The sequence below is a fragment of the Chelonoidis abingdonii genome, chromosome 1, assembly GCF_003597395.2.
Source record: "Chelonoidis abingdonii isolate Lonesome George chromosome 1, CheloAbing_2.0, whole genome shotgun sequence".
NCBI classification, from domain to species: domain Eukaryota; kingdom Metazoa; phylum Chordata; order Testudines; family Testudinidae; genus Chelonoidis; species Chelonoidis abingdonii.
Window position 1 is genome coordinate 317,535,927 of NC_133769.1, and position 24,481 is coordinate 317,560,407.

The window sequence follows — 24,481 nt, forward strand, 5'->3', positions numbered from 1 at the left end:
TCATCGGATGCATGTAGACATGGGTGGGTATTCACCCATGAAAGCTCATGTTCCAATACATCTGTTAGTCTATAAGGGGCCACAGGACTCTTTGCTGCTTTTACAAACTGCCGTGGCTGTCCAGAAGAGATTTAAAGCATTGCATTTGTACCACTGGGGTATGCTGCTGCTGCAGCATGGTATGTGGGCTGGCTAGTTTTGGTAGACTTCCAAGGAAGTGTTTTAAATTGGGATTTGAATCAAGGGGGGAATTCTCTTCAATCTTCCTTTTAAACTGGTCTGTGTGACTTGATAAGTGGAATCAGGTTTGTAAAGGATTGATAAGTCTGTTTTACATCTAATAGAGTAACAAACAGGTTATTGAGGACCAATTCATCCATGAGCAATGCTTTGTAGCAACATGGAATATACACTCTAGTACACTTCTCATAGTACTTCTAGATATTCTCCCCCCTACCCTCTAATTTTCTCTGCTTCCCTTCTTTTGTATTTCAGCTTCAGCAATTATTTCAAGTCCAAACTGAACATTTTAGATGCAATGATTGTTGTGGGCACCCTGTTAATTAATATGGTATATTCTTTCTCTGACTTCAGTGGTGCAGACAAGATCCCAAGGTAAGAAGTGTGATTTAATGGCTTAGAAAAGAGATAATGTTCACATTTCTCTATAAATCTTTCTAAAACTTGCTAGTGTCTAGCACTTCTGCTTTTTGAAGGGAGTATAGGGGAAGAACCCTGAACACCTGAATGGGTATAACATTTTATAAACAAATTATCTGATCTCTTCCCAGACTTTTTTATAGCATTGAAAAATTTGTTGTGGATTCTTAAAGCTTTGTTTTCTGGGAGTCAGTGTTTTGGAGATAACAGGTATTGCATAATACCAGAGAATCATTTTTAACACACTACACTTACCCTTACAGTGGCATGTGGAGTACATATGCTGGATGGGCATGCTGTATGTGTGTATAGCAGTGTAGACTGAGGCATAGCTCATGTGAGTAGAGTGCCCTAAATGCCTGGGCCTTCAGGATATACTCCACATAACCAAGCAGTGCCTTCCAAGTCTATGCTATTTTTTTTTTTAAATGCTCAGTAGTGGTCAAAGGCTCTGGTAGTGATGAGGAAGTGGAGCCTTTCACTGATGCTGCAGCCTTTCACCATGGCATGTGGCTACACATACCGCAGTGTGTCAAGTACAGGCACTGTAAGTGTAGACATAGCCTTACTCAGCAAACTTCTCTTAAAAGTAAACTGCAGAATTCAGAACTAGTGTTATAAACTGGAAACCTTACTTATGTTTACAACTGATTGGAGGCCGGATTAACTCCTGCTTCTTTTTACTTTAGTTTTTAAAGTGTCATTAGAATGTGTGTGATGTGATATACTTGGCAGATTTGAAAACTTCAGCATCAAAAAGCAGCACTTCCAGCTATAGCTGGCAAGGGATTTTTGTTGAAAAGTTGTCTAACTATTTGTGGAAATCAAACTTGTGGGAAAGGGTCAGTTTCAATGAACCATTTGTTGGGAAGGTTTCTTGGGTTCAGTGGGAAAGGGGAAGAAAATGATTCTCGCTGTTCTACTTTGTATACAGTAAATACTCATTGGGCCAGAGAAATGGACTTGGTAGTTAGGGGATTTGCCTCTGATATGGGAAATGCAGATTCAAGTCTTGCTCTGCTCAGGCAGAGCAGGGACTTGAACATGGGTCCCCCACATCACAGATGAGTGCCCTAACCATTGGGCTGTTGGCTATAATGGAATAGGAGTCTTTGAGACAACTGAGTGCTTTTGAAATTTTTGCAATGTGGTGGAACAAGAAAAATTCTGAAATTTCAAAAACTTTCACAGGCTATGTAAACTGTTTACCTTCTGACGCCATCTTAAATTTCCTTTAAGGAAACTGAATGCCTACTTCCTGTTAATTTTGAGAAATGGTGTCCAAATCCCTTGGATGGCTATGAAAATCTCAACCTATGGTCTCCAAACAAGTCCTCATGGTTACAGAGCTAGCTGCAGTGTTTCCCCTAGACTTAAAACATGGCTACATTGGTCAGGGATGTAGCTATTCCAGGGGAAAAAAACTCAGTGTAGATGCAGCACGGCTGACAAAATACTTCCGTTGGCATAGCTAATGTCGTTTGGGGAGATGTTCCTGCAGTGGCAGAAAAAACATTGGTGTATGATGCATCCACACTAGTGCGCTATTCTGGCAAAGGCTATGTCTACACACTACAGAGCCTATGAAGTTCTTTTCCCTGTCCACTGGGGGCTATACTAGTATAGTTACACCAACATGGGCTCTGTTCTGTAAACAACCTAAGACCAGGACCTTGGGTTACAGACCCCTATGTACTAACAGTGATTACTTCAGCAGGCCCAACATAGGTTCATTATCTGCAGTTCTGACCTTCGGGAGCTGTGACCAGTGGTATATACAGAGTGACCATGCAGCTTTTTCTAAAACAAGGTATTGTTTTAGCAGTAGGAACACCACATAATGTAAGAATAAGGATTTTAAAACAATAAAACCATCTGTACCAGTCTCCCTAGAGCTTACTGTTTCTCTCCCTCCCCCACCTCAAATCCCCCCATGTTAATCAGGTAGGCCTATCTTCTTCAGGCTCTCTGCAGAACCTTTCTGTCAACCTGTTTCTCTTGGCAGCCCTTGACAATTGACCCTCCCACTTCCAGAAAGACTCTTTACCTGTTTAGTACTGGTCTGTACTTAAAACTTACACTTCATATAGCTATGTCAGTTAGCTATAGCTGTGTTGGTCCCAGGATCTGAGCAAGACAAAGTAGGTGAGGTAATATCTTGACTGGACCACCTTCTGGTGGTGAGAGAAGCTTTTGAGCCACAAAGCTCTCACCAGCAGAAGATGGGCCAATAAAAGATTACCTCCCCCACCTTGTGTCTCTGACATAGCTATGTCAGTTAAGAATATGAGTTTTTAATAGACATAACTATGCCACTATAAGCCCTAGTGTAGATGTAGATTATGTTGGCATAGAAGACCTTAAGCTATTCCAGCAAAAGCAATTCTATCCTGATATCAACTGCATCTACACTAGAGGGTTTGCTGACATAGCTATCCCAGCAAAACTTTTTTCCTGCAGACAAGGCCCCATGTTGTCCTGATTTTTATTTATTTATTTATTTATTTTTTTAAGGCTCCCAGCCCTGGCCAAAAAAGTCTTGACGAGGTTGGAGCCAAGAGAGATGTAGACTCTTCCAGTTAATAGTCTTTCTCTTAATCTGAAATGTTCTGTTTCCTTTCTCACTCCTCCAGGTCCCTTATCTCTAGCCACTCTTATTTCCTGCTGTTTTTCCTAACGTCACCTTTTGACTCTACTCCATATAGTCAAATAGAGCACATCCCTTACTGTAATTGGACAATCATAAATTAAGAGAGCAGTCTTGTGTCCTTCACACAACTGTGTACTTTGATTGTGCTCTAGGTAATCTCATCACATGTAGGACAGGGCATTTTCTGGGATGGCATTTAGGATATGTCTACACAGCAGTCGGGAGGTGTGATTGCAGCATGTGTCAGCACACCCAAGTTAGCCTTGACTGAACTAGCTCACTAAAAATTGCAGTGGCCTGGGCTAAGGACCTGACTACAATCCTGCCTGGGACCCCAGGTACATACCTGGGCACCTAGCCTATGCTATTGTGGTTAAGATGCTGTTTTTAGCAAGCTAGCTCAATGAAGGCTAGCTTTAGGTACAGCTGTCATGATTGCAAATTGGGCATACCTTAAGGTATGCCTTCTAAACAGTAACATGCTTTCCTAAAACCACTTGTCAGCAGAAAATTCTCTTATGACTTCCTTCTGAGAATGTACATTATCCTCGTTCCCTCAAATGGATGAGTGATTACATTTGGGATTCTAGAACTGTTCCACTTTCCTGAACTTCTTGCATAAAACATTACACATATATGGAGTAAGGAGCCAAAGGTGCACATTTGATGTTTTGTCTTCTCAATACCAAGAGCCATTAACATTCTCAAATGAGTACTGTGACCTTGTACACCCTGGTATACAAACTGGGAAACAAGGAGATCTGGAGTGTTGTGGCTTGCCTAATATTGTGGATCTTACTATTGCTATGGGGATAGGTAGGGTGAGACTATACTTGCTGGCATCACTATACACAGCAGTGAAGCAATGAAAACTTTCTCTGTAGGTGAATTCCTGGCTGGCTTCATTGTAAGGCCAGTCAGAAAACTTGCAGTTAAACAGTTTGTCATCAGAAAAATGCAGTTTTGTTGTAACAACATGATTTTGCAACACTTTGTACTCTGACACAATTTCACTGGGTGGGGGCACAGAAAAGCATTTTGACTATTTAAATATCCTGTTTTAACAATTTCTGGAATAGAAAAATCCAATTTTTTAGAATTAAAAGAAAAGGAAGATTGAAATCATAATACCTTGAAGTTATCAGATCAAAATGTGCTGCCCCAAAACAATTTAATCTTTTTTTCAAAAATAGCGCTGGCTTTTATCTTCATTTGGAACAAAACAAAATTTCAGTCTTTCTGGCAAAACATAATTTACATCTTCTGTCCAGATCTATTCCATTCAAAAGCTAACGTCATCCTCTCTTTGCTAGAATGGTTATCGTCCTTCGAGCTTTGAGAATTATCATTCTGATAAGAATATTTCGCCTGGCCTCACAAAAGAAACAACTAGAAAAGGTGACCAGGAGGATGGTAAGTTAGCTTCACAGCAGCTTGTCCAAATGTGCTATTATGGTTTTCAAACTCTCTCTCCTTATATTCTTAAAGCAGTAAATGACTTCAGCGAAGGGTAGTAATAAGGATTTTAACTTTGTTCCCATCTCCTTCTGCTTCACTCCTTTTAATGTGTTTCTGTCTTAGTTTATTCTGCACTCTGATTTCCCTCCCCTCTTGCCTAACACTGCACAGTTCTCATTCTAAAAGTCAGAACTGCAGGCCAGCAGACTAGTAATGGGATTCTGCCTCCTCCACTAAGGCAATCTGTCCTAGTGATTGCTAGGAACAGGTATTGAGTTAGGGCATTGGGTAGTTGAGAACCATTTCTGCACTTGGCAGTGTTTCCACTCTCAATATAGGGTCACGTCTTCTAAGATGCCATTGTCCCACTGCAGCAGTGTGATGGCACTGCTGTGATGCCATGACTACCTGATGCAAACAGCCAATTCTGTCCTTCCATTGTCTGGCTTGACTTTATTTTATATTGAGCAAACTTGCATGGCAGGGCAGAAAGAAGAAAATCTGCTGTATCCCGTGAATCTAGAAATGAATGGCTACAACTAAAATCAGAGGCAAAAGCTTTTATTGTAATGCATCTTCTGCAGATATAAACAGAGTAGAAACTGCCTTCAAGTTTTAGCTTCCTGGTAGCATCTGATATTAAAACTCCATTTCATCATGTTTAGACATAGCTTTTTATTCAAAGTATTTGGTAAACTATTCCTTCTCTTCTCTTCTCCCCTCTTCCAGACTCTTAATGTAGGGTCAATTTGAAGTGCACACAAGTTGGGGTTTTAGGGAACAAAATCAATATTCCATTGGCATCCTGCTTGTCAAATGTAGACTGAGAAGTTTCCAAGATATTTATATAGCTAGAGTTTACCCTGAGGCATCAACTTGTTAATGGGGGTGGGGGGAACTGCAGGACCTTAAAGGAGGCTGAGGGGAGTGTGTGTGATCTATCCCTTACCTCACTTAAAATGCAGTTGAGCTGTATTGCATCCAACTAGGAGTTCAAAGGATTCCCTGGCATCCTTTCATAAGAGAAGAGTAACCCTTGTGATCTGACTAGTTTCTCCCCGAAGGCCTCACTTGCACATGGGAGTAGCCCTGATTTTAGCAATTGGTGAAGCTAGAAAAAAGCTGATTCTCCCACCCACCCCCTCCTAGTGGAGAATTGTATCATGGGTGCAGTGGTGAGCTGGAGCTGGTTCCCACCGGTTTGCAGGAACCGGCTGTTAAATTTAGAAGCCCTTTCAGAACCGGTTGTCCCATGCAGGACAACTGGTTCCAAAGGGGCTTTTAAATTTAACAGCCTGTAAAGCTCCAGCAGCTCCCCACCCTGCCCCCAGCTCACCTCTGCTTCCTCCCCATATGTGGGAAGCCTGGGAGGGCTGAGAAGGGTCGCTTTGCGCAGGTGTGTAGGGGGGAAGGGGGAGTGAGGAGAACTCCGGTGGTGCGCCCCGGCCCTGGCTCTGGCTCCGGCCTCAGTCCCAGCTGGGTGGCGTGCCCCGGCTCCAGCTCTGGCCAGGCACCCCAGCCCTGGCTCCTGTCGGGCAGCGCGGCTCAGTCCTGTTCTGGCTCCGACAGTGCTCCCCAGCCCTAGCTCTGGCCCCTGCCAGGTGGTGTTGCTCACTCCCAGCCTGGCTCCGGTGACATGGCCCGGCTCCGGCTCCAGCCCCGGTGGCGTGGCCAACCTATGGCCCCGGCCCCAGCCAGGCCCCCCAGCTTCAGTCCTGGTCAGCGTGCCCCGGTCCCGGCCGGCCGGGTGGCGCTGCCTCCAGTGCGGTAAGGGAGCAGGGAGGGGGTGTTGGAAGAAGGCAGGGAAGTTTGGGAGTGGGTGGATAGGGGTCGAGGCGGTCAGAGGGCAGGGAACAGGGGGATTGAATGGGGGCAGGGGTCCTGGGGGGCCATCAGGAATGAATGAGAGGGATTGGGATGGGGCAGTCTAGGGGGCAGTCAGGGGAACAGGGTCTGGGGGTGTGTGGATGGGACAGGGGTCCATGGGGGGTGGCAATCAAGGAAATACTGGGGAGGTGGATGGGGCTAGGATCCCGAGGGTGGGGGGAGCCCATGACCCCCATGAGGTAGGATCGGAGGGAACTGTGGTTGTGTTTGGCAGCTCATGCACTGCTGGGTTAAATGCTGCTTTTAACAATTCGGCAATATGATGCAGCAACAACTGTGATCCATGTCGACAGGTCCTGCATGCATTGTCCGTAACTGAGGGATAACTCAGTGTTTTTGAGCATTGCCTGCCTAAAACCGCAGGGTTGTGAGCTTTGTTCCTTGAGGGCCATTTAGGGATCTGGGGGGGGGGGTGGGGGGTGGGGGAATTGGGGATAGGTCCTGCTTTGAGCAAGGGGTTGGTCTAAATGACTTCCTGAGGTCCCTTTCAAGCCTGATATTCTAACTGCAGTAAGGCCTTGATAAGGTCAGTTCCAGTACAGCTATTGCTGGCTACTGATTACTGTATTGAAATAATTCCTGGGTACAAAACAGTTTCATGCTGCTGCTGCTGAGTTACCTAGTGTGAGCCACTTACTAGTCTTAAGCTTGATCTACACTTGATACTTATATTAGTGTAGCCTGTTAGTCAGGGGGCTGGGAGTGGGGAAAGACCCTAGTGACATAGCCATACTGACAAAACCCCCAGTGTAGACACAGCTAGGCCAACAAATGTTTTTGGTGGCATAGCTAATGGCCTTTGGAGAGGTGGTGGTCCTACGCCAGCAGAAAAGCTCCTGTTGATGTATGCTGCCTCTACACTAGGGAGTTATGCTGGCTATGTCAACATAAGCTCTACAGCAGTGTTTCTCAAACTACTGTACTAGTGACCCCTTTCACTCAGCGAGCTTCTGAGTGCAACCCCCGCCCCCTTTATATATACGCCATTATAAATGCTGGAGGCAAAGCAGGGTTTGGGGTGGAGGCTGACAGCTTGTGACCTCCCCCACCATGTAATAACCTCATGACCCCCTGAGGGGTTCCGACCCCCAGTTTGAGAACCCTTGCTATACATTGTGTATATAGCCTAACTATGTAAACTTCCACCTGAAGTGGATAGGGCAAGATTGAGGCTCTTCCACTCACTTAGTTACAAGGAGAAACAGTAACCATCTGGACTACTTCAGTACTCACCCTTCTAGACACTCTAATCTTTATGGTTCCCTTGACTCTCCTTTCCAACTCATTTGTTCGTCTTTTTGACTGACAGGTCTCAGAAAACAAAAGGCGCTATACAAAAGATGGCTTTGACCTGGACCTTACTTATATTACTGGTTTGTACAATTTTAGAGAACTCTTGGTTACTCCAAAGTTAGAGCTGCCTGAAATTTTTCAGCTGAGGCTCTTCACCAAGAATGCGTATTTGGGGCAACATTGTTCACAAGTTTGTCTGTTGGCAAATTGTTTTGGTTGAAGGGAAGAAAATGGAAACTTCAGTTCTTAAGGCTAGATGCACAAGGGGTTTGGGTGCTGTTTTTACAAAAACTGAAGAGGTGGTGCCCCCCTTGCATTTCTTATATAACTAGGGTGCTCTTCTGGGATGTGGGAGACCTACTGTGGAGCAAGGACCTGAACCTGGGTCACCCACATCCCAGGAGAGTGCCCTGACCACAAGCCAGAATCACCATCCTATCCCCCCCTTAGTTTGTGTGAATCTATCCCTTAATCTGTTACTTATTTTAAAAAAGCCCAAACCATCTAGTTTCAGCTTAAACAATTCTTTCCAATTTCTTTGATTTTGCTGAAATGTCCTCACTTGGTTGATTTGAACCAAAAGTAAAAAAATTTTTTGAACTGCCAGAAAACAAAATTAAATAACTAATTTGAAGACATCCTGTAAGTACCAGCTTTCTGGGAGAAAAAGGTACAAAACTAATCTACTGTCTTAAGCAGTTCTTGCTGTGTAGAGAGCTGATTGAGAACTAGTGTTTCCTCTAGGTGGAATATCTATTATTGCAGGGCTGTCTATTTGATAAATATCATAAAGTAAGGGCAGAAAATGTACTTCTTTGTAATTAAAAATTCAAACTTAAAATCTGGGTTACTGCTGGTGATTCACAGTATGACTACTTGTTTGTGGGTTGGCCTGTAACTAATTGTTCATAAAACTAATGGTGCTTTCACTCTCAAAGCTATGCTTTTTGTCTTTAATAGTGCATAGTACTATTTTCAGATTCATCCTCCACTATTTCCAATTCTTGTGAACTAACATAAATGTTTCCTCCATAGATCGTATTATTGCAATGTCATTTCCATCCTCTGGGAAGCAGTCTTTCTATAGGAATCCTATAAAGGTAAAATCTCCTAAAATCCCTCATGCATGTGACTTCAAAACTTAACAGCACTGAATTTGTGTTCCACTTCCAATCCCTTTTTGCTAGGTTGAATATGGATCAGATTGAGAATGACTGACTAAACTAGCTTCTGATGGCCTCCAGGAAACCAACTTGAGGTCTGAGGCCAGTACTTAGTGGGCTTATGTCTAGATCACATGAGCATAAAAATCAAGGGTGCAGTCTGTCCATCCTGTCCTTGGGGTTGTCCTCTAGCTGCATGATTTGTTCCATAAATGTCCTGAGATTACCCTCACTTTCATCATTCATTTAAAGCTTTCCTGGGGAGGTCACTTTTTTGCAGCCCAGGCTGTGTTAAATGATTTATAAAAGAAGCTGTTTGTCAAATACAGAATAAGACTAAATGATCACTTAAACTTTTATTAAATCATTTTAGGAACTATAACTGTATAAAAACTGGTGGTAGATTGGCTTAGTATCTAGATGAGAACCTGAACTACTCATTTCTTCTTCTCTTATGGTCTATTGTGAATATAGCCAGCTTCTCCAGTAAGGGCAGTATAATGAAGTGGCAGTGAAAATGAAGAATAATTAAGAGCAGATGTTAGGAGTTAATAATGGTTATTTCTTATGTCTTATTTCCTTAAGGAAGTCGCAAGATTCTTGGATACAAAACATAAAGACCACTATACAATCTATAATCTTTGCAGTAAGTATGTGTAGCTATTGTTATGCTGGAGTTTGGGTGTTTCCCACAAAGTGCATCACAGATGTCATTGAAGCTGACTGGCTTCATAGCCGTCTTTCATTCAGGCTAAATGAGGGAACAATTAAATGCCCCTTCATTTAGGGATAGCCAAAGCAATGGAAAACCATCCCATTAGGGACTGCCAATGAAAGTGGCAGCTGGTGACTGCTGGTGCTATGTATCTGAGGGCTTGTCTCAGCTTACAGCACTGAGTCGGAAGCAGCCAAAAAGCATGAAACTAGGAGACAGTAACAAAAAACAGGTTGGGTGGCTGTGAGCATTTTGAGCAGAGTGCTGGCTAGAATGGCAGGCTTGGAATTGAGAGAGGCAACTGCCTCCCATTGTCTGTTCCTCCTGTATTCAGGGAAACAGGACTTTATGCATTCTTTGCAAATAAACAGGATTGAATAAAAAAAACCCTTATGGAAATAACCCTCAACCTTATTGGCTAGCCGCTTGGCCAAAGGGGGGTTATGGACAGTCAGATCATGAGAACCAACATTGATTCAGTCAACCAGTTTAAAAATAGAGAAGATCAAGCTCAAAGGGTCATGACTTTGAAAACTGGCCTCCCACTTATTACCTCCACAAATCACTGTTGCAACTGATGGCAGTTGGTGGGTATCCTTTGGGCCACAATGAACTGAGGGTGCAAAATTGCAGACACAGAATAGGAAGCTGGCCTTCAAAGTAAGGCCTGATCCAGACAGGGCAGCCCAGAGGGGCAAGTGGGGCAATTTGCCCCGGACCCCACAGGGGGTCCCATGAGAGTATAGTATTCTATAGTATTGCAACTTGTTTTATGGAAGGGGCCCCCAAAATTGCTTTGTCCCAGGCCCCCTGAATCCTCTGTGGCCCTGGATCCAGATCTGCTTAAATTGAATTGTGAATCTATTCATTTAGTAGCACTGTCAGACTCGAGTACATAGTCTGAGCTGCTATTACATCATCTTCAAAACATGAGCAGAGAAAATAGCTTGACTTAAATTACCTCTATTGGCACAATTTTATTTATTTACCAGAACTCTAAACTAGTGTTAATCTGAAATGTTTGGGTTTTTTTGTAGGTGAAAAAGGTTATGACCCTGTGTACTTCCATTACAGGGTGGAGAGAGTCTTTATTGATGACCACAATGTTCCCAGCCTAGAGTAAGTCATATGCTAGGGGTTCTGAAGCCAAACAACAATACTAGGAATAAAACAAGCTCTGACTACGCTGTAATTAATATGCTTTTATCTAGGGACATGCTGAAATTTACTGCCAATGTGCGTGAGTGGATGAAAAAGGATGAAAAGAACATCATAGCAATTCACTGTAAAGGAGGCAAAGGTAAGAACAAGTACTGTACCAAAGAAGGGATTGGAAAATATAGGATTATCATAGTTAAAATGGTGTGACAGCTACCCCTCTGATAGTTAAAATGCTGTGACACTTCAACTTTTAAAATGCGTTCATGTCTTATCTGTCAAAATTTCAGAATCTGATGCAGGTGTAATTTGATCATGGGATAGTTCAGATCTCTAGCCAGTCAAATAACAGGCATGTTAATAACTACTTTGCACTTCATATACCTTTCATCAGAGGTGCTTAAAACCTTTTACAATGGATAAAGTTTTCAAAAGCACTTGATGTTGGATTGAGATTCACTTACTCGATGGATGGCTCGAACAAATATTTATTAAAGCAAAACACTCATAAGTGATTGTCCTAATGAGCTTCCCACTTGTAAGTAATCGATCTCTCATCAGTCACTTCTAGTGCTGGACAATACAGCTTCAACCTGCCTTTGTAACATAAACTTATTTATAACTCTTGTTATGTTATCCTATGTATTAGTCTCATTTCCATGTTACCACTCCTCCCTTGTCAATACAGGTTTTGTGGGTTCACACTAGTTCTCCCCCTGTCCCCCCCGCCCCCAGCTTTCTGGTTACTTTTTCTTCTCACAAATGATTCTGCAGTTTGCTGAACATAACATTTAGCAGCATAAGCAGAACTGTTTATCAGGCTAGGCTCTTAAAATCCAAAGCAGGCTTCTGTGAGGCCTAAATATGCCTACCAGTCAAGGGTGCTGGAATAATTTGTATAGTGGGAATGCTGAGAGCCATTAAAGTAAACTGTAAACCCTGGATATAACGGAATCCACTTCAAGCCAGGAGATGTGGCAGCACGCAAGTCCTGTTGTCAAAAGTGACTTAAGCAATTAGGGCACTTTTTTTGGAGAACTTTGTGTTATGAGCCTTATGATCACAATTTTTTTCAGAAGGGACGAGTGAAGCAGAGAGGCTTGCTGCAGTTTAGAGTCACTAGGTATAGAACTCAGATCTTCCCTCTGTATCAGTCCCCAGTCTGCTGCTAGCCACATGCTTCCTACATCAACTGTTTTAATAAGTTTGCATACTGAAAGTCTCTGTTTGTTGGCATCCTGCACTTAAATTTCTCTCATACAACTTTAGGCTAAAATTGTTCAAAAGCATGTGCCTAATTTTATCCTTTTAGTTGCCCAAACTTGTCAAAAATAACTGAGCACCAAACGGCTTTCATTGAAATCGGTGAGCTCCTGGGTGCTTGGCACTGTGAAAATCTGATATCTGCTTTCGAAAACATTGGCTTCAATGTTTTGATGTGTGCCTGCTTCATGTGGCAGTTCTCCCTTTGTCAGGAAATCCATGTGCAGAAGTAATCTTCAGTAACACAATAGAATGATTGTGTGTGTAATCCTGGGGTTTTGAGGTATATTTGGCACCATCTCAAATTTAAACACAGGAGTCTGAAAAGTACTGACCATCTTGCTGTAGTTTGTGGTAAAGCTGCAGAGGAATTATTGGGGGACATTCTCAAAGGAATCTTTAGAGGAACTAGGAAAATGCAAAGCAGTTTCTACAGGTTTGTGAAAGCACATCTAAATTAAAATAAGTGTTGAATCCTGTCTAAGATTGTACTTTAGTTTCTACTTTATGTATGTATGCGGCCTCTGTTTAGAGTTTTTAAATTTTCATCTTGCATGTTGACTCATGTATAATGTCCCAAAATACTGTGATATACCTGTAGTATATTTTTTTGTTTTGTTTTTGCCTTTCTAATAGGCAGGACTGGAACAATGGTTTGTACTTGGCTTATTGACAGTGACCAGTTTGAGAGTGCAAAGGTATGAGGAAAAAATCAATATTAGCCATTTGAAATTCACTTTTTTTTAAAAAAAAAAAAACTTGTTAGACCCCAAAAAGATGAGACCTCTTCCTAGTAGACCATGTGTATTGACTAGGGAGAGGCCCTTTACAAAACACATCTCTCATTCTCCATGGAGAGCATAAGCCACTTTTAAAAAGCTTTGCCAAATGTGATGGTGGTTCATACAGTTAAATGTTCATAACTTGATGGGATGGAAAATGGCAGCCAGGAAGAATGGGAAGAAACTGACTGGATTATGCTGAGATGATACCAGCTGTGGAAGCATTTGATTAAGCTGTCAAAATAATGACTTCAAAAAAACCCTCTCCCTTTAAAACAATTATAACTAGGAATTTAAGCTGCTTATCTTACTCTAAAGCAAGACCTCAGTTTAGTATCAAATCTTAAAATGACCCACGTATCCCTATTATCATCATGCACCTGTGTGAAGGGTGGAAGCACATCTCCCTTTAGAACTTGCCATTCTTGAAGATGAACTGTACGTCCTAAGAGTGGCAATTCTCATAATTAAAAGCAGGTCATCTGCTGCCGTAATGCAGCATAGCTAGATTTGTGGCCCTACTGCTTGGATAGCAAAAATGCTATATGTATGAATCACCTGCATCTGTATGAGAATCCTCAAAGTTGATGTACTGGGTTAAGCTTCTCTTCTACCTGGTAGTTTTACAGACTTCTCTCCAATAGTAGCTTGAATGTCCCCGAATTGTGGGGTCCAGTGGCCCCTTAAAGACTAGCAGATTTATTTGGGCATAAGCTTTTGTGGGTAGAAATGGTGGTTTTAACCCATGAAAGCTTATGCCCAAATAAATGTTAGTCTTTAAGGTGCCACGGGACTCCTTGTTTTTGTGGATACAGACTAACACAGCTCCCCCCTGATACTTTCAAATTGTGGGGTTTTTTCTTCCAAAAATGGGTTCTGAATGATCTTGGTCCCTGGAACCACATCTGTGGTATTTTTCTAGAGTGCAAGGTTTTTATTTGAGGGTGATGGAGACATATTGGGAGTAAAGAGTTTCTAACAAGGTCTGGGTTTTCTGAACTTCTGATGGGTGCTTTAGTAAAACCACTTAAATACTGTCATTTTTCTGACTAGCAAATTTTTGTCCACCGTGAAGCTTTCTCTGTCACAATAGGGATTGACTAGTCCTTGTGTTTCTAGTACTGTACTGACTGACTGTAGCTTCCAAAGCAGCTGCTCTCCAGCATTGGCTTGAACTCTTTCAAACCTCTTACCATTGTTCACATCTGATACTTTTTGGTTTTAGTTTCCCGTTATAATTATATAATAGCACAACCTTCACTGTGAGCCAGCTGAAAAATTTGTCGTGTTGCTTCATTTGAAACTGACTCTTTGTATGCAGGAGAGCTTGGACTATTTTGGGGAGAGGAGAACTGATAAAAGTACAAGTTCCAAATTTCAAGGAGTTGAAACACCATCCCAGGTAAGAGCCTAAACAAAGTGAGACGATTGTGGAGGGTGAGTTAGACCAAAAAAGCGCACACAAATCCACTGTAATTGTTTAAATGTAATGGATGGAAGAACCAGAATTCAAGTACTTTCTGCAGTTTAGTTGAGAACTTTCAAACTTCTTTGCCATATGTCTGAATAATGTGCTTTTTAGGAATGTAATGACTTCCCTCTACTAGTAGGACCTCCCCTTTGGGGAAACTTCCCGTCTGTAGTTCCAACATATGTGCTTGGCAGGGGGTTGAGGGGGAGAGAAGAGGCAGAGAGAGACTTAAATAAAAGTTCAATACCTAGCACTTAATGTTAACCATGTGTTGAGCAAATGATGCTCAGAACTAGAACTAGCTGGAAAACAACATTCTGCAAAAATTGTTTTTGAATTTTATTTTTTTGCTGAACAGAACAAAGTCAAAATAGAATTTTTTAAAAAAAGTAGGAAGGGATTTCTGGGAAAAATACCATTTTGGAAGAAAGGAAATGGAAGATTTTTGCCTTTCAGCTTCCCTCCTAGAAGGAAGGCCTTTGTCAACTTCATTTGCTTTGAGTCAGGCAAAAAATGAAGGAAATTGATAAGGGCCTTCTAGAAGGGCAGACAGTAAGCTGCTGTTTCAAACTCAGATCTCTGAGAAGAGGGCACTTCCCATCAGAAGACTGCTGACCAACTACTCAACACTTCCTTAACAAGGCTTCTGTCGGACAAGTGTTAATCCCATTTTATGGATAGGAGTAGGGGGGAACTGGCACAGACTGTTACTTCCCCAAGGCCATGCAGAGCAAAACTGTGGCAAAAATGGGATTAAAATTTTGTAAATTTCTGTCCGGTAGCTCAAGTGAGAAGTGGCAAACTATCGGTCACTGAAAGCAATAGTCTATATGCACCAAATGTGGTGAGGACCATATTTAACATAGGCAGCTTTATTTTGCATTGCAGAGTAGGTATGTTGGGTATTATGAGATCCTGAAGAACAAGTATAACTTGAAACTCCCACCGGAGAGACAGCTCAAAATAAAGAACATCAAAATCTACTCTATTAATGGTAAGAAGGAATACAAATTATGTGGACACTTGAGTCTTTTTCTAGTTTTGGAATGTTTTCCAAGTCACTTTTATTTCAACTCTGTATTCATACAGCTATATATTGAGTGCACTACAGACACCTTACTGGGGTCAGAATTACTAGAATAAGTTTAAAAAAACCCACAAACAAAAAACTTTGCTGTTCCTTAGAAGCCAGGTAAAACATAATGAAATTCTATATATGTAAACTCAAGTTCTTTGGAACTCAGTTGCAGGCAAAATGAACACCTTCTGTGACTGTGCCCCCTTTTAAATGGGTTCTTTCTGCCTGACTTTTTTTTCCAGTGATGGCTTATTCCCTCCAACTGGCATTAGAATGGGGAGGGGGACTGTGAGGTGCATGCATTCAGGGACTAGAATTCTTCAACAGATAAGTGACTGATATATCTGGCATGGATCAAATGCTTTCAAGTGTGCTTCTGAGTTTTATATCTGAACAGTCTTTGCAGAGAAGCCAAGGACTAAAGTTCAGCTGCCCACCCATGGGGCACCTTACATTGCCGCTGCTGCTCCATGGCTATTCTGTGGCTAAAGGAATTGCTCTCCAGGGTTGTTTGTTGGGGACCCTTCAACAGATTCATTTAGATACTTTTCAAAGCATGATTCTCTTATGCCTACTAAGGAAGACTTATTTTGGTTGCCTTTTTTCTACTGTCTTCCTGAAAGTTCCACATAAACTACTTGCACACTAAAGAGTGCATTTATTATCATTATAACACAGTGCATAGGTTTGATGTATCCTGTTCCATTTAACTGCTTTTTGTTCCAGCACTATAATTTAAAGATGAAAACCCTGGTATAATATAATTTTGATTCCTTCTAGGAGTTGGAAAAGGCAATGGAAGTGATCTTAAAGTACAGATAATTGTGAAAAAGAAAATTGTATTCCATTGTGTTTGTGCCACTCAAGAAAACTGTAGGGTAAGAACTCTAATGGCTCTAACAGAGGTGTCTGTCTAAAATGTCTTCACAATACTGAACTTGAGCACATTTTACTAAATTGTTACATCTGTTGGTTTTTGTGGGGAAAATATTGGGTATAAGAAATTTCTCCCTTTTTCTGATGAGGGAATTTACCAGTACAAGGAATAGAACACTTCAGTCTTATTTCCTGCACATCTTCATGCGACTTGAAGCTCACAAGTTTTTCACAGGACAAAAGGAATGTGGATTTCCCAGGAAACTAAAGGTCACTCTAGATCATTTAGTAAAACTGAGTACCTTGGCAACAGGAGAGCAACAGTCAATCATTTTCCTTATTTTTCACTGTAGAACCTTTAATAATAAGTAATTGGGTATTGTCATCTGAGCCACTGTAACTTAGTAGTGGAACACTTAATAAGCACTACTAGATTGTGTGCATTTTATTTTCATTTTGAAAACAGTTATTCCAAACAGTTCTTTTTTTCTTCAGTTATTTTTTGATGCTGAAAATGACTTTGCAGTAATTGGCTTGGAAAACTGTCCTGTTATATGCGGTGATGTGAAAGTCCGATTTGAATCACGAAGTGTAAGTATAATGGAATAAAGACTGCATTCTTCTGGTACACTTCCAACTTTGAGATGTACAATACCAAGAGATGCATAGGTATCCTACATCATTGGCATCCATGTGAAAACCCACTGTGTAGGACAACTTTAGCTTTGATTAAAAAGTATTTCCTCTTATGAAGGTAGACACTTCATAGCAAGTACTTGCAAATGTTTGAGTACAAAAGTTCAGCACTTGCATGACTGCTTCACTTTTCTCTCTCCATGACCTTGTGTTGTGACACATAAAGCAACTTCAGACAAAGTAACCTCAGACTGTACTGTAGCTCCTAATTTTACTCAAGGCCAAGGGGCACATAGGCAATTCCTGTTCTTGTTGTAACTTTGGCTGTCTCATTTGTTGCTTTCTTCTTTGGTGTAATGAAGGTGACACAAACTTGGATCCTCTTTCATTGACCCTACTGTAAAATTCTAGCTAACATCAATTATGTGACACTGTTTTGATGTGGGCAAGCACCAGGCCCTCATCAAGTTTTCAGGGTTGTGTGATTCTTAAACTATTAGTTCTTGCCTGTTCTGCCAAGGAACAATCTGTGCTGTACTAAACTTTTTTTAGAAGCAAATATATAAGAAATGTCTTAAACACAATTTTGCTTATCTTTAGGATCTTCCGAAAGGCTATGATGACTGCCCGTTTTTCTTCTGGTTCAACACCTCTTTCATAGAAGATAACAGGTAAGATGTATTACAATAGGACAACCAGAGTGGCAGATCCATAATGCCAGAACTTTGTGTGTGAGCAAATCTTAATAGATTTAAAGAGAATCTTAAACATCTGGAAAAATGCAACATCTACTTCAAAACCTTCGAACAGAGGATCCCAAACTGGGGTGTGCCTCTTAGGGTTTGTGGAGGAATGTCTGGAGGAGGAAGGAGAACACGTCAGGGCCTGGGCCAGCGTCCACAGAAGGCAAGGAAGGAGCACCCTCCTGTCTTGTCCCCAGCTCTGTGCCAGCCCCAAGTCTCATCTGTGGCTCTGTTCCCAGTCCAGGGGCGAGGCGGGAGTGGAGCCACACCTGGTCACAGGCCCAACTATTGGCCCCCACTGCAGCCTAGCTATTGGCCTTGGTCCTGCTCCCAGTCCCCTTACCCTTGGCCATGTGCCCTTCTCTCCTCCTCCTCATCTCCCTCCCCCAGCTGTGGCCCTGCTCCCAGCCCCAGAGGGCAGGGGCTGCAGATGGTTAAGGCTGGGGGGTGACCTTCAAAAGTCTGGGGACTGCTGCCTTGGAGTTTAACCCTGTGGTAGGTAATAATGCGATAAGTTGGAAACTTGTAGTGTTTGGCTTTAAACCAGGACTTGGGAACAAACTCTCTGCATTTTGTTTGCATAATACAAGATGCATTATACAGAGCTGAAGAGATCCTTACCCTAAATAGTGTAGTCTGTCTCATACAAATCCAGGAAACGGATCTTTGTAGCATTCCACATGACTAAGTATTGAAGCTGAATGTTTAGTTGCCTAAAATAAAACTTAAAAATTGTAACTCATTTTGTTGCTGCTTTCCTTAATCCACTCATGTGATAGAGTGGGGACCTTGTCTTCATACTTGTATTGCATCAATATATAGAAGCATTTGCCAAGAGCATGCTAAGGCTCCAAACTTAGGCAGGGTCTCTAGCAAGCACAATCAGAGGCATAAGGTCAACTTACAATTTGCCACCACGTTTGCAAACTTGGGAGTGAAGGCTTTGGAGAAGATTGTCTTGGCACTGTTCCCTGCATGTGGAAGCTGATGATCATCAGGACTTGCATCTGGCCACATATACACTAGTGATTCTTAAACATGACAGATGCTCAGAATAATAGCTGCACTAGGCAGTACCCTCAATAGGCAATACATTACTGTTAACAGATTTTAAAGTATTTAATAATGGTGCTCCCTTTTTCCCCCTCTTCTTTTGCCAAGAGTGAAGTGAGCTGAAATGTGTAATGGTAAGAAAAGACAACCTAAATATTTCATGGACAATGGCCCTAAATCTGTGCTTTGTATTGTCTCTACATTGAAGATGCCATAAAACCCACTGAGGAGTTGGTATGCTCCTCTAGTTGTCTTGAGCTACCTGAAGTACTTGAGATGACTTAGATGCCTACCAGAACACCTTTCTCTTGGCTGGGGAAGGCACACTCCCTCCCTTCCTTCCTTTCTTCCTTCCGGTACAGTACTGTGAAAACGCCTGTGTGTGTTTAAATCTTAGTGCTGTCACTAATCAGGGATTTCTGGCAGTAGATTGCACTTGCAGTGTGGTGTCAACTGTCCAGCTAAACAAATGCTTGTTTGGCACTCTTCAATAAAGTGTTTAGTGAAACACAACAGTGGGAAGGAAGCCTCTGTGTCCTTGAGGTATTATCAGCTATGAAAAGAGTTGATATCAGGATATGTGATCCTGGGTAAAAGGATTTTTAAATCCCTTTCATGGCTTGATTCAATTAAAAGCTAAACATTGTTACCGTGGCTGCAGAAACAGAGCTGGAGACTTAGTCTGGATTTAACGCTGCATGGGTGAAGTAAGAGACACTCGTGCCCTTTCAAATGAGGTTCAAATCCTCAAATATCCTAAAGTCACTGTCCCATAGAGATCTTCCAAATTTGGGATAAATCGTGTATCTGCAGCTGATGTTGGGAGTTAAATTTTATTGTATCCGTTTTTTAGTGATCACCAAAAAGCAAAGCACTTCGGCAAAATAATTTTTGGCTCTGAACTTAAAATTGGTACCACTTTATCCCCAAATGTGGCTGGTGCTTGTCATGAAGCACTAGCCATAAAGCAGATAGTCACCTTGCCTAATAGAAATGTTCATAATTCACTTTATAGCTGAACTTGATTTTCGAGCTCACCATGGTTGTCAAAATGGTGTAATGCATTTGGTTAGCCAACTCTTCAGCGGTTGGAAGTAAACCAAAAATATTCAAAACATGAAACACGTTCTTAGCGCTCATGTTTCACTTCCTTGTCAAGCCTGCTTTCATACCATACATTAAGAGGGCAGCATGTCTGTAGAATAACTAAACAGATGACAATTCTATTTTCCAGGCTTTACCTTCCTAGAAATGAGTTGGATAACCCTCATAAATCCAAGATGTGGAAAATCTACAGGGAGACATTTGCTGTGGAGTTGAACTTTGTAGAACCATGATGAGAAGTTGTCAGCTTTTGTTTAAAAAGTGTTCTCTCAAAGAATCATGTCTGGTCTTCACCAATATGGTGGCATCTTCTGAGAGTCTCTGTCATGTAATTCTTGGTGTATTTGTATGGAGATACAGTATCAATTAAATGTTGAAACAAGGAAAAATACCTCTTGTATGCACTGTCATGTATAGTTTCTTAATGTGGCATTATCTGAAGAATTTAATGTTAAACACATTTGTACTATGCATGATACCAAAACTGAATTTCTTGATCTAAGCACATTCCACATTCTCAATCTTTACAATATCAACATTTGAGTTAAAAACAAAATCCAGAGTTCAAACTATACACTACCCTATACATGCATACTTCTTTACAAACAACATCCTCTTTCTCTGTCTCTCTCTCTGATATATCCTGATAGCTAGGGAACCCTGCAAAAACATGAGAACGTTGTCCCCTACAGGTGGTTGGAAAACCCAAGGCTGTTAAACTGATCTCTGCAGGGTTTTAACTAGAACACATGACAATGAACAAGGGCCCTCACAACTTAAGGCGGAGTGAGGGACACTGGATCTCAAATACATTCTTTCCCACCAAATGAGCTAGCAACTACAATGTGCACTGATAGAAAAACTAAATCTGAATTGTCTCAAGCCAAGTCAATCCCCAGAGCATGGTGGCCTCTCTTTCTGGCATAGGCCCTGAGAGCTGGTAGGGCAAAGACAGGTTAGATATGACAAGGAATAAATCAACTCTGGCTGCGCTGGTTAAATGTAACTATTCAGACCAAGCTCTTTTAAACACTTCTCACTTCCCCTCTGACAGGGTGGGATGTCCAAACTCTCTTGGACAGTAACTTACCTGTTTCTGATGTTTGGGTTTTGGGGTTTGAAAGGTTCAAAAAGCTTCCATCCTTTTCAAGTTTGAGACATTCCCTGCTTTCATTTTTAGCTAATTCTTTAACTAAACACAGTCTCATTCCCCTGCTCAAGAGCTGCTTGTGTGCCTCTACAAAGATTGCTGCATCAGTCCTCACTTCATTTGAGCGTCAGCTTTATGTTGTCTGAGCTAATAAGCCGTCAGGCTGAATACCGGTTTTCATGTGATGCTTATTGTATCTAACTCAGTTGTGCCATAGCAATATGGGCCTTGTAGGTGATGCATTTTTTTTAACCATGTGCCATTTATAATACATGAATGCAAGCTCTAAGACTTAAGGGTAGTGCTGATCTTTTTGCATGGCAGCAGTCTTTGATAATGTGACTAGCTGCAGAGCTTTTGGAAGGAGAGGTGTGAAATCCAGCTAGGTAGACTCAACAAGGGCCACTTCTCTCAACCTAACCACTGACGTGCCCAGGGGAAGAGAAGATGAAACATTCGGTAAGTGTTGGAAGGACAGGGTTTATGGAAGGCCTACAGCAGCTGAATGCCTACAAGTTCAAGGCAGGGGCCTTCGCTGGGATACTTGGTGCAAGAACACTGGACATTACAGCAATCTAGGGGATAAATCTGCTTTAACAGTAAAACTCTAGCACTAATCTGGTTTAGATTCTTGGTAGTCTGACACTTACTAGCCAAGGAAATGGATTCTCATCTATTCTGATTTTGTGATTACAGCCTATGCTAAACTCTGTTCTAGGTGTAGTGCCAGCCAGAATGATTGGTCCTAGCTACATGTAGGAGTAAAAATCATTGGTGTTCTCCAATACTTTCCTGTACACTTGAGCAATAACTTGCCACACTGCAATTAACTTCAAAAAAACTTTATTCACATTTATAACTCAAGTCACATCCAGCCACTAGTTGGATTTTGTGGGAAATGAGGTAGCTGTAGCTTCTACATGTTAAATTGTGACAGGTTTTTTTGAGAAAGGGAAACACTTTCAGAAGGTTTCTGAAAACACCCAACAACTATAAAACCTCATAGGCCTCAGTGTGTCTTGAAGTCAAAGCCATAATAGAAAATGTACTAGGTGGTTGATGGTAGCAGGCCTGTACTAAGAATGTAGATCTTAACTCTGTCTTGCAGGGCAGCTCTACTTTGAACAGTGCCTAGAATAAAAGTAACTTCACACAAAATTGTGAATGGTAGTGTTTTTCATACTCCTGTAACACTACAGAACCCATACAGTGAGTGGATCTCTATTTATTTGAAGAAGGGCATAGCCCTTTTGCCTCTACAAATACACTGAAGTGTCTCAGGGGGCAAGTGGAAAAGCTAGCCTGCAGGAGACAAACCTACCTGACTTCCACTCTCAGCTGACTACCATGCTGGCAATTGCAATAAGCCATCTTTACTTGCAAAGTGAACAAACCTGATCTGGCAGTCAGATGCGCCCAGTGCTTAGTGATGCTGTCTAGTTAAATCTCAAAGTTGAGGATTAGGTGAGCTCTCAGATCAGGCAGCAGTGATGAGTGCTACAGGAAGCTTAGTATACTGGCTATTTAAATGTCTTGACAATTCGCTCTGGTTGGCTAGAGTCCAGGTAGGCCACACTTAGGATAGGCAACTACTGTTTTGGGCAAAAATAGATCATATTTTTTTCAATTTGAAAAGCAGCGTCTAATACTTACTGAAGATGGAAGTAGCAAGTAGAATTAGTGTCAAAGATCACCACCACTGGGAAGACACTTAAAGTGCCCCCTATCTATGCCTGAAACCCAAAATGTGTATACAATCATTAATGTTAGAGGTACTTAAAAAGGAATGTGTGCAGTGGGGGAGAAAGTGACAGACTGCTACCCTTCCCTCCTATTACAAGCAGAGTAGTCATTCACTTTACCAAAGCTTCAGAAGCTGGCTTCACTCACAGCTTAAACTACCCTGTAGAATAGCTAACTGATTCTGAATCTTTCCTACCCAGAAGAGAGAAACTGATTTTTGTAATAGGTTGTTCTCCTGAAAACATAAATAGAACTAAAACACTTGTTGGCCACTTTGAAAGTGAAACTGCTGTAACTGAAATTTAAACTAGCTGCAGTATTTTACTAATCTCTGCTCTTAATATTTTAAAACCTACTGTAAGTGGTGTTCATCCATGGATGGTAACTCAAACTCTGCCTGACCATTTTGACAAACTTGTAATTCACTTTTCAATTGAAATCAACTTTGTCCCTAGTGCCAGTGGCACAAGGACTATTTGTAGTAAGGGGACAACTACCTTCTAGTTATGATTGTCCTTACCAGCCAGTACATTCTCTCCTGTTCACCCACATTAAACTAAGCATGGGCACTGCACAGCAGTTTAAGGTTTTTTGCCTATTAGTTTAAGTGAATTGTAGAAGAGCTAGGAAGATTCACAAGTCTTTGCCTCTACTTAAATTTATCCTAGAAAACATTCTCAATTATTCACTAGAAACCCACAGCACAGGTAGACTAAGGATTTGTCACTAAATTTTTAATTTTAGCTGTATGGATTAGACATGTGGCTCTAAGTACATTTTAGTTTTACTGACTACATAGGTAACTTCATCAGGTCTCCAGTAAGAGCATTTGTAAAATAAACATTTTATTTTCAGCAACAGTTGGCAACACTACTGCTGGAATATTCAGGAAGATGAAGACCAAAAGAATTACATATGAATAAATACAGGTACATAGTTGAAACAGCGGCAGTATGAATAGTGCTGCTGTTTCAACTAAGTCTCATTGGTAGTGAGTAGTTCACACTTTTTGATTTTGTATTAAGCTAACTGAAAATATGCTTTGAAATAGCTTAGTGTCAACTTCAGTAACTTGACTGTAGTAAAAGTTTTTGAAAAACCTGCTTCAGCTGTATTTGGAATACTTGATGTAAATCAAGCCCTGGCTATAGCAGAATCAGGATTTTCAAAATTTTTTACTACAGTTAACTTCCTGAAGTTGACCCTAAGCTATTTCAAAGCATGTTTTCAGTTGGCCTAATACAAAAACATTACTACAAACCAAGACATTACTGACACTGAATTAAATCTTTTCACTCTTCCACTTGCTATACAACTAACCTAGGCTCTACCAACCCAGCTTTCAGTACTTGACTTGCACTACTGTTACTATTTTTCAAATTAAAAATGTAAAAGTTGTCAAATCTTGTAACCTGTATACCATTTTTATGGTTTGCCATTATTCCTACATGTACTATACAAGAGATTAACAGTGACTCCAAATACCCTGAACTATCTTGTTAGATCAGGCCATAATGGTGTGTGTGGTTGTTTTGTTTTGTTTTGTTTACAAAAAAAGCTTGTTTACTTCTGAGCGTGCAAAGGGAAGACTTGCCTGA

The 24,481-nt window shown here is 41.3% G+C and overlaps 1 protein-coding gene across 3 annotated transcripts in view; it reads left to right on the forward strand.

Moving 5' to 3' along the window:
- The window catches only part of LOC116833574 (phosphatidylinositol 3,4,5-trisphosphate 3-phosphatase TPTE2-like), a 46,646-nt gene extending 26,278 nt beyond the window's left edge, over nucleotides 1–20,368 (forward strand). For all 3 annotated transcript variants that reach the window (XM_032795164.2, XM_075061612.1, XM_032795165.2), the window contains 14 exons: nucleotides 496–615; nucleotides 4,624–4,723; nucleotides 7,965–8,028; nucleotides 8,984–9,048; nucleotides 9,697–9,757; nucleotides 10,864–10,945; nucleotides 11,038–11,126; nucleotides 12,884–12,945; nucleotides 14,351–14,431; nucleotides 15,389–15,494; nucleotides 16,359–16,456; nucleotides 16,950–17,045; nucleotides 17,691–17,761; nucleotides 20,121–20,368. In XM_032795164.2, coding sequence (XP_032651055.1) covers nucleotides 496–615; nucleotides 4,624–4,723; nucleotides 7,965–8,028; nucleotides 8,984–9,048; nucleotides 9,697–9,757; nucleotides 10,864–10,945; nucleotides 11,038–11,126; nucleotides 12,884–12,945; nucleotides 14,351–14,431; nucleotides 15,389–15,494; nucleotides 16,359–16,456; nucleotides 16,950–17,045; nucleotides 17,691–17,761; nucleotides 20,121–20,223 — 1,198 coding nt within the window. In that variant the 3' untranslated portion in view covers nucleotides 20,224–20,368. The remainder of the gene's footprint in view (nucleotides 1–495; nucleotides 616–4,623; nucleotides 4,724–7,964; nucleotides 8,029–8,983; nucleotides 9,049–9,696; nucleotides 9,758–10,863; nucleotides 10,946–11,037; nucleotides 11,127–12,883; nucleotides 12,946–14,350; nucleotides 14,432–15,388; nucleotides 15,495–16,358; nucleotides 16,457–16,949; nucleotides 17,046–17,690; nucleotides 17,762–20,120) is intronic.
- The last annotated feature ends 4,113 nt before the right edge of the window (nucleotides 20,369–24,481 follow it).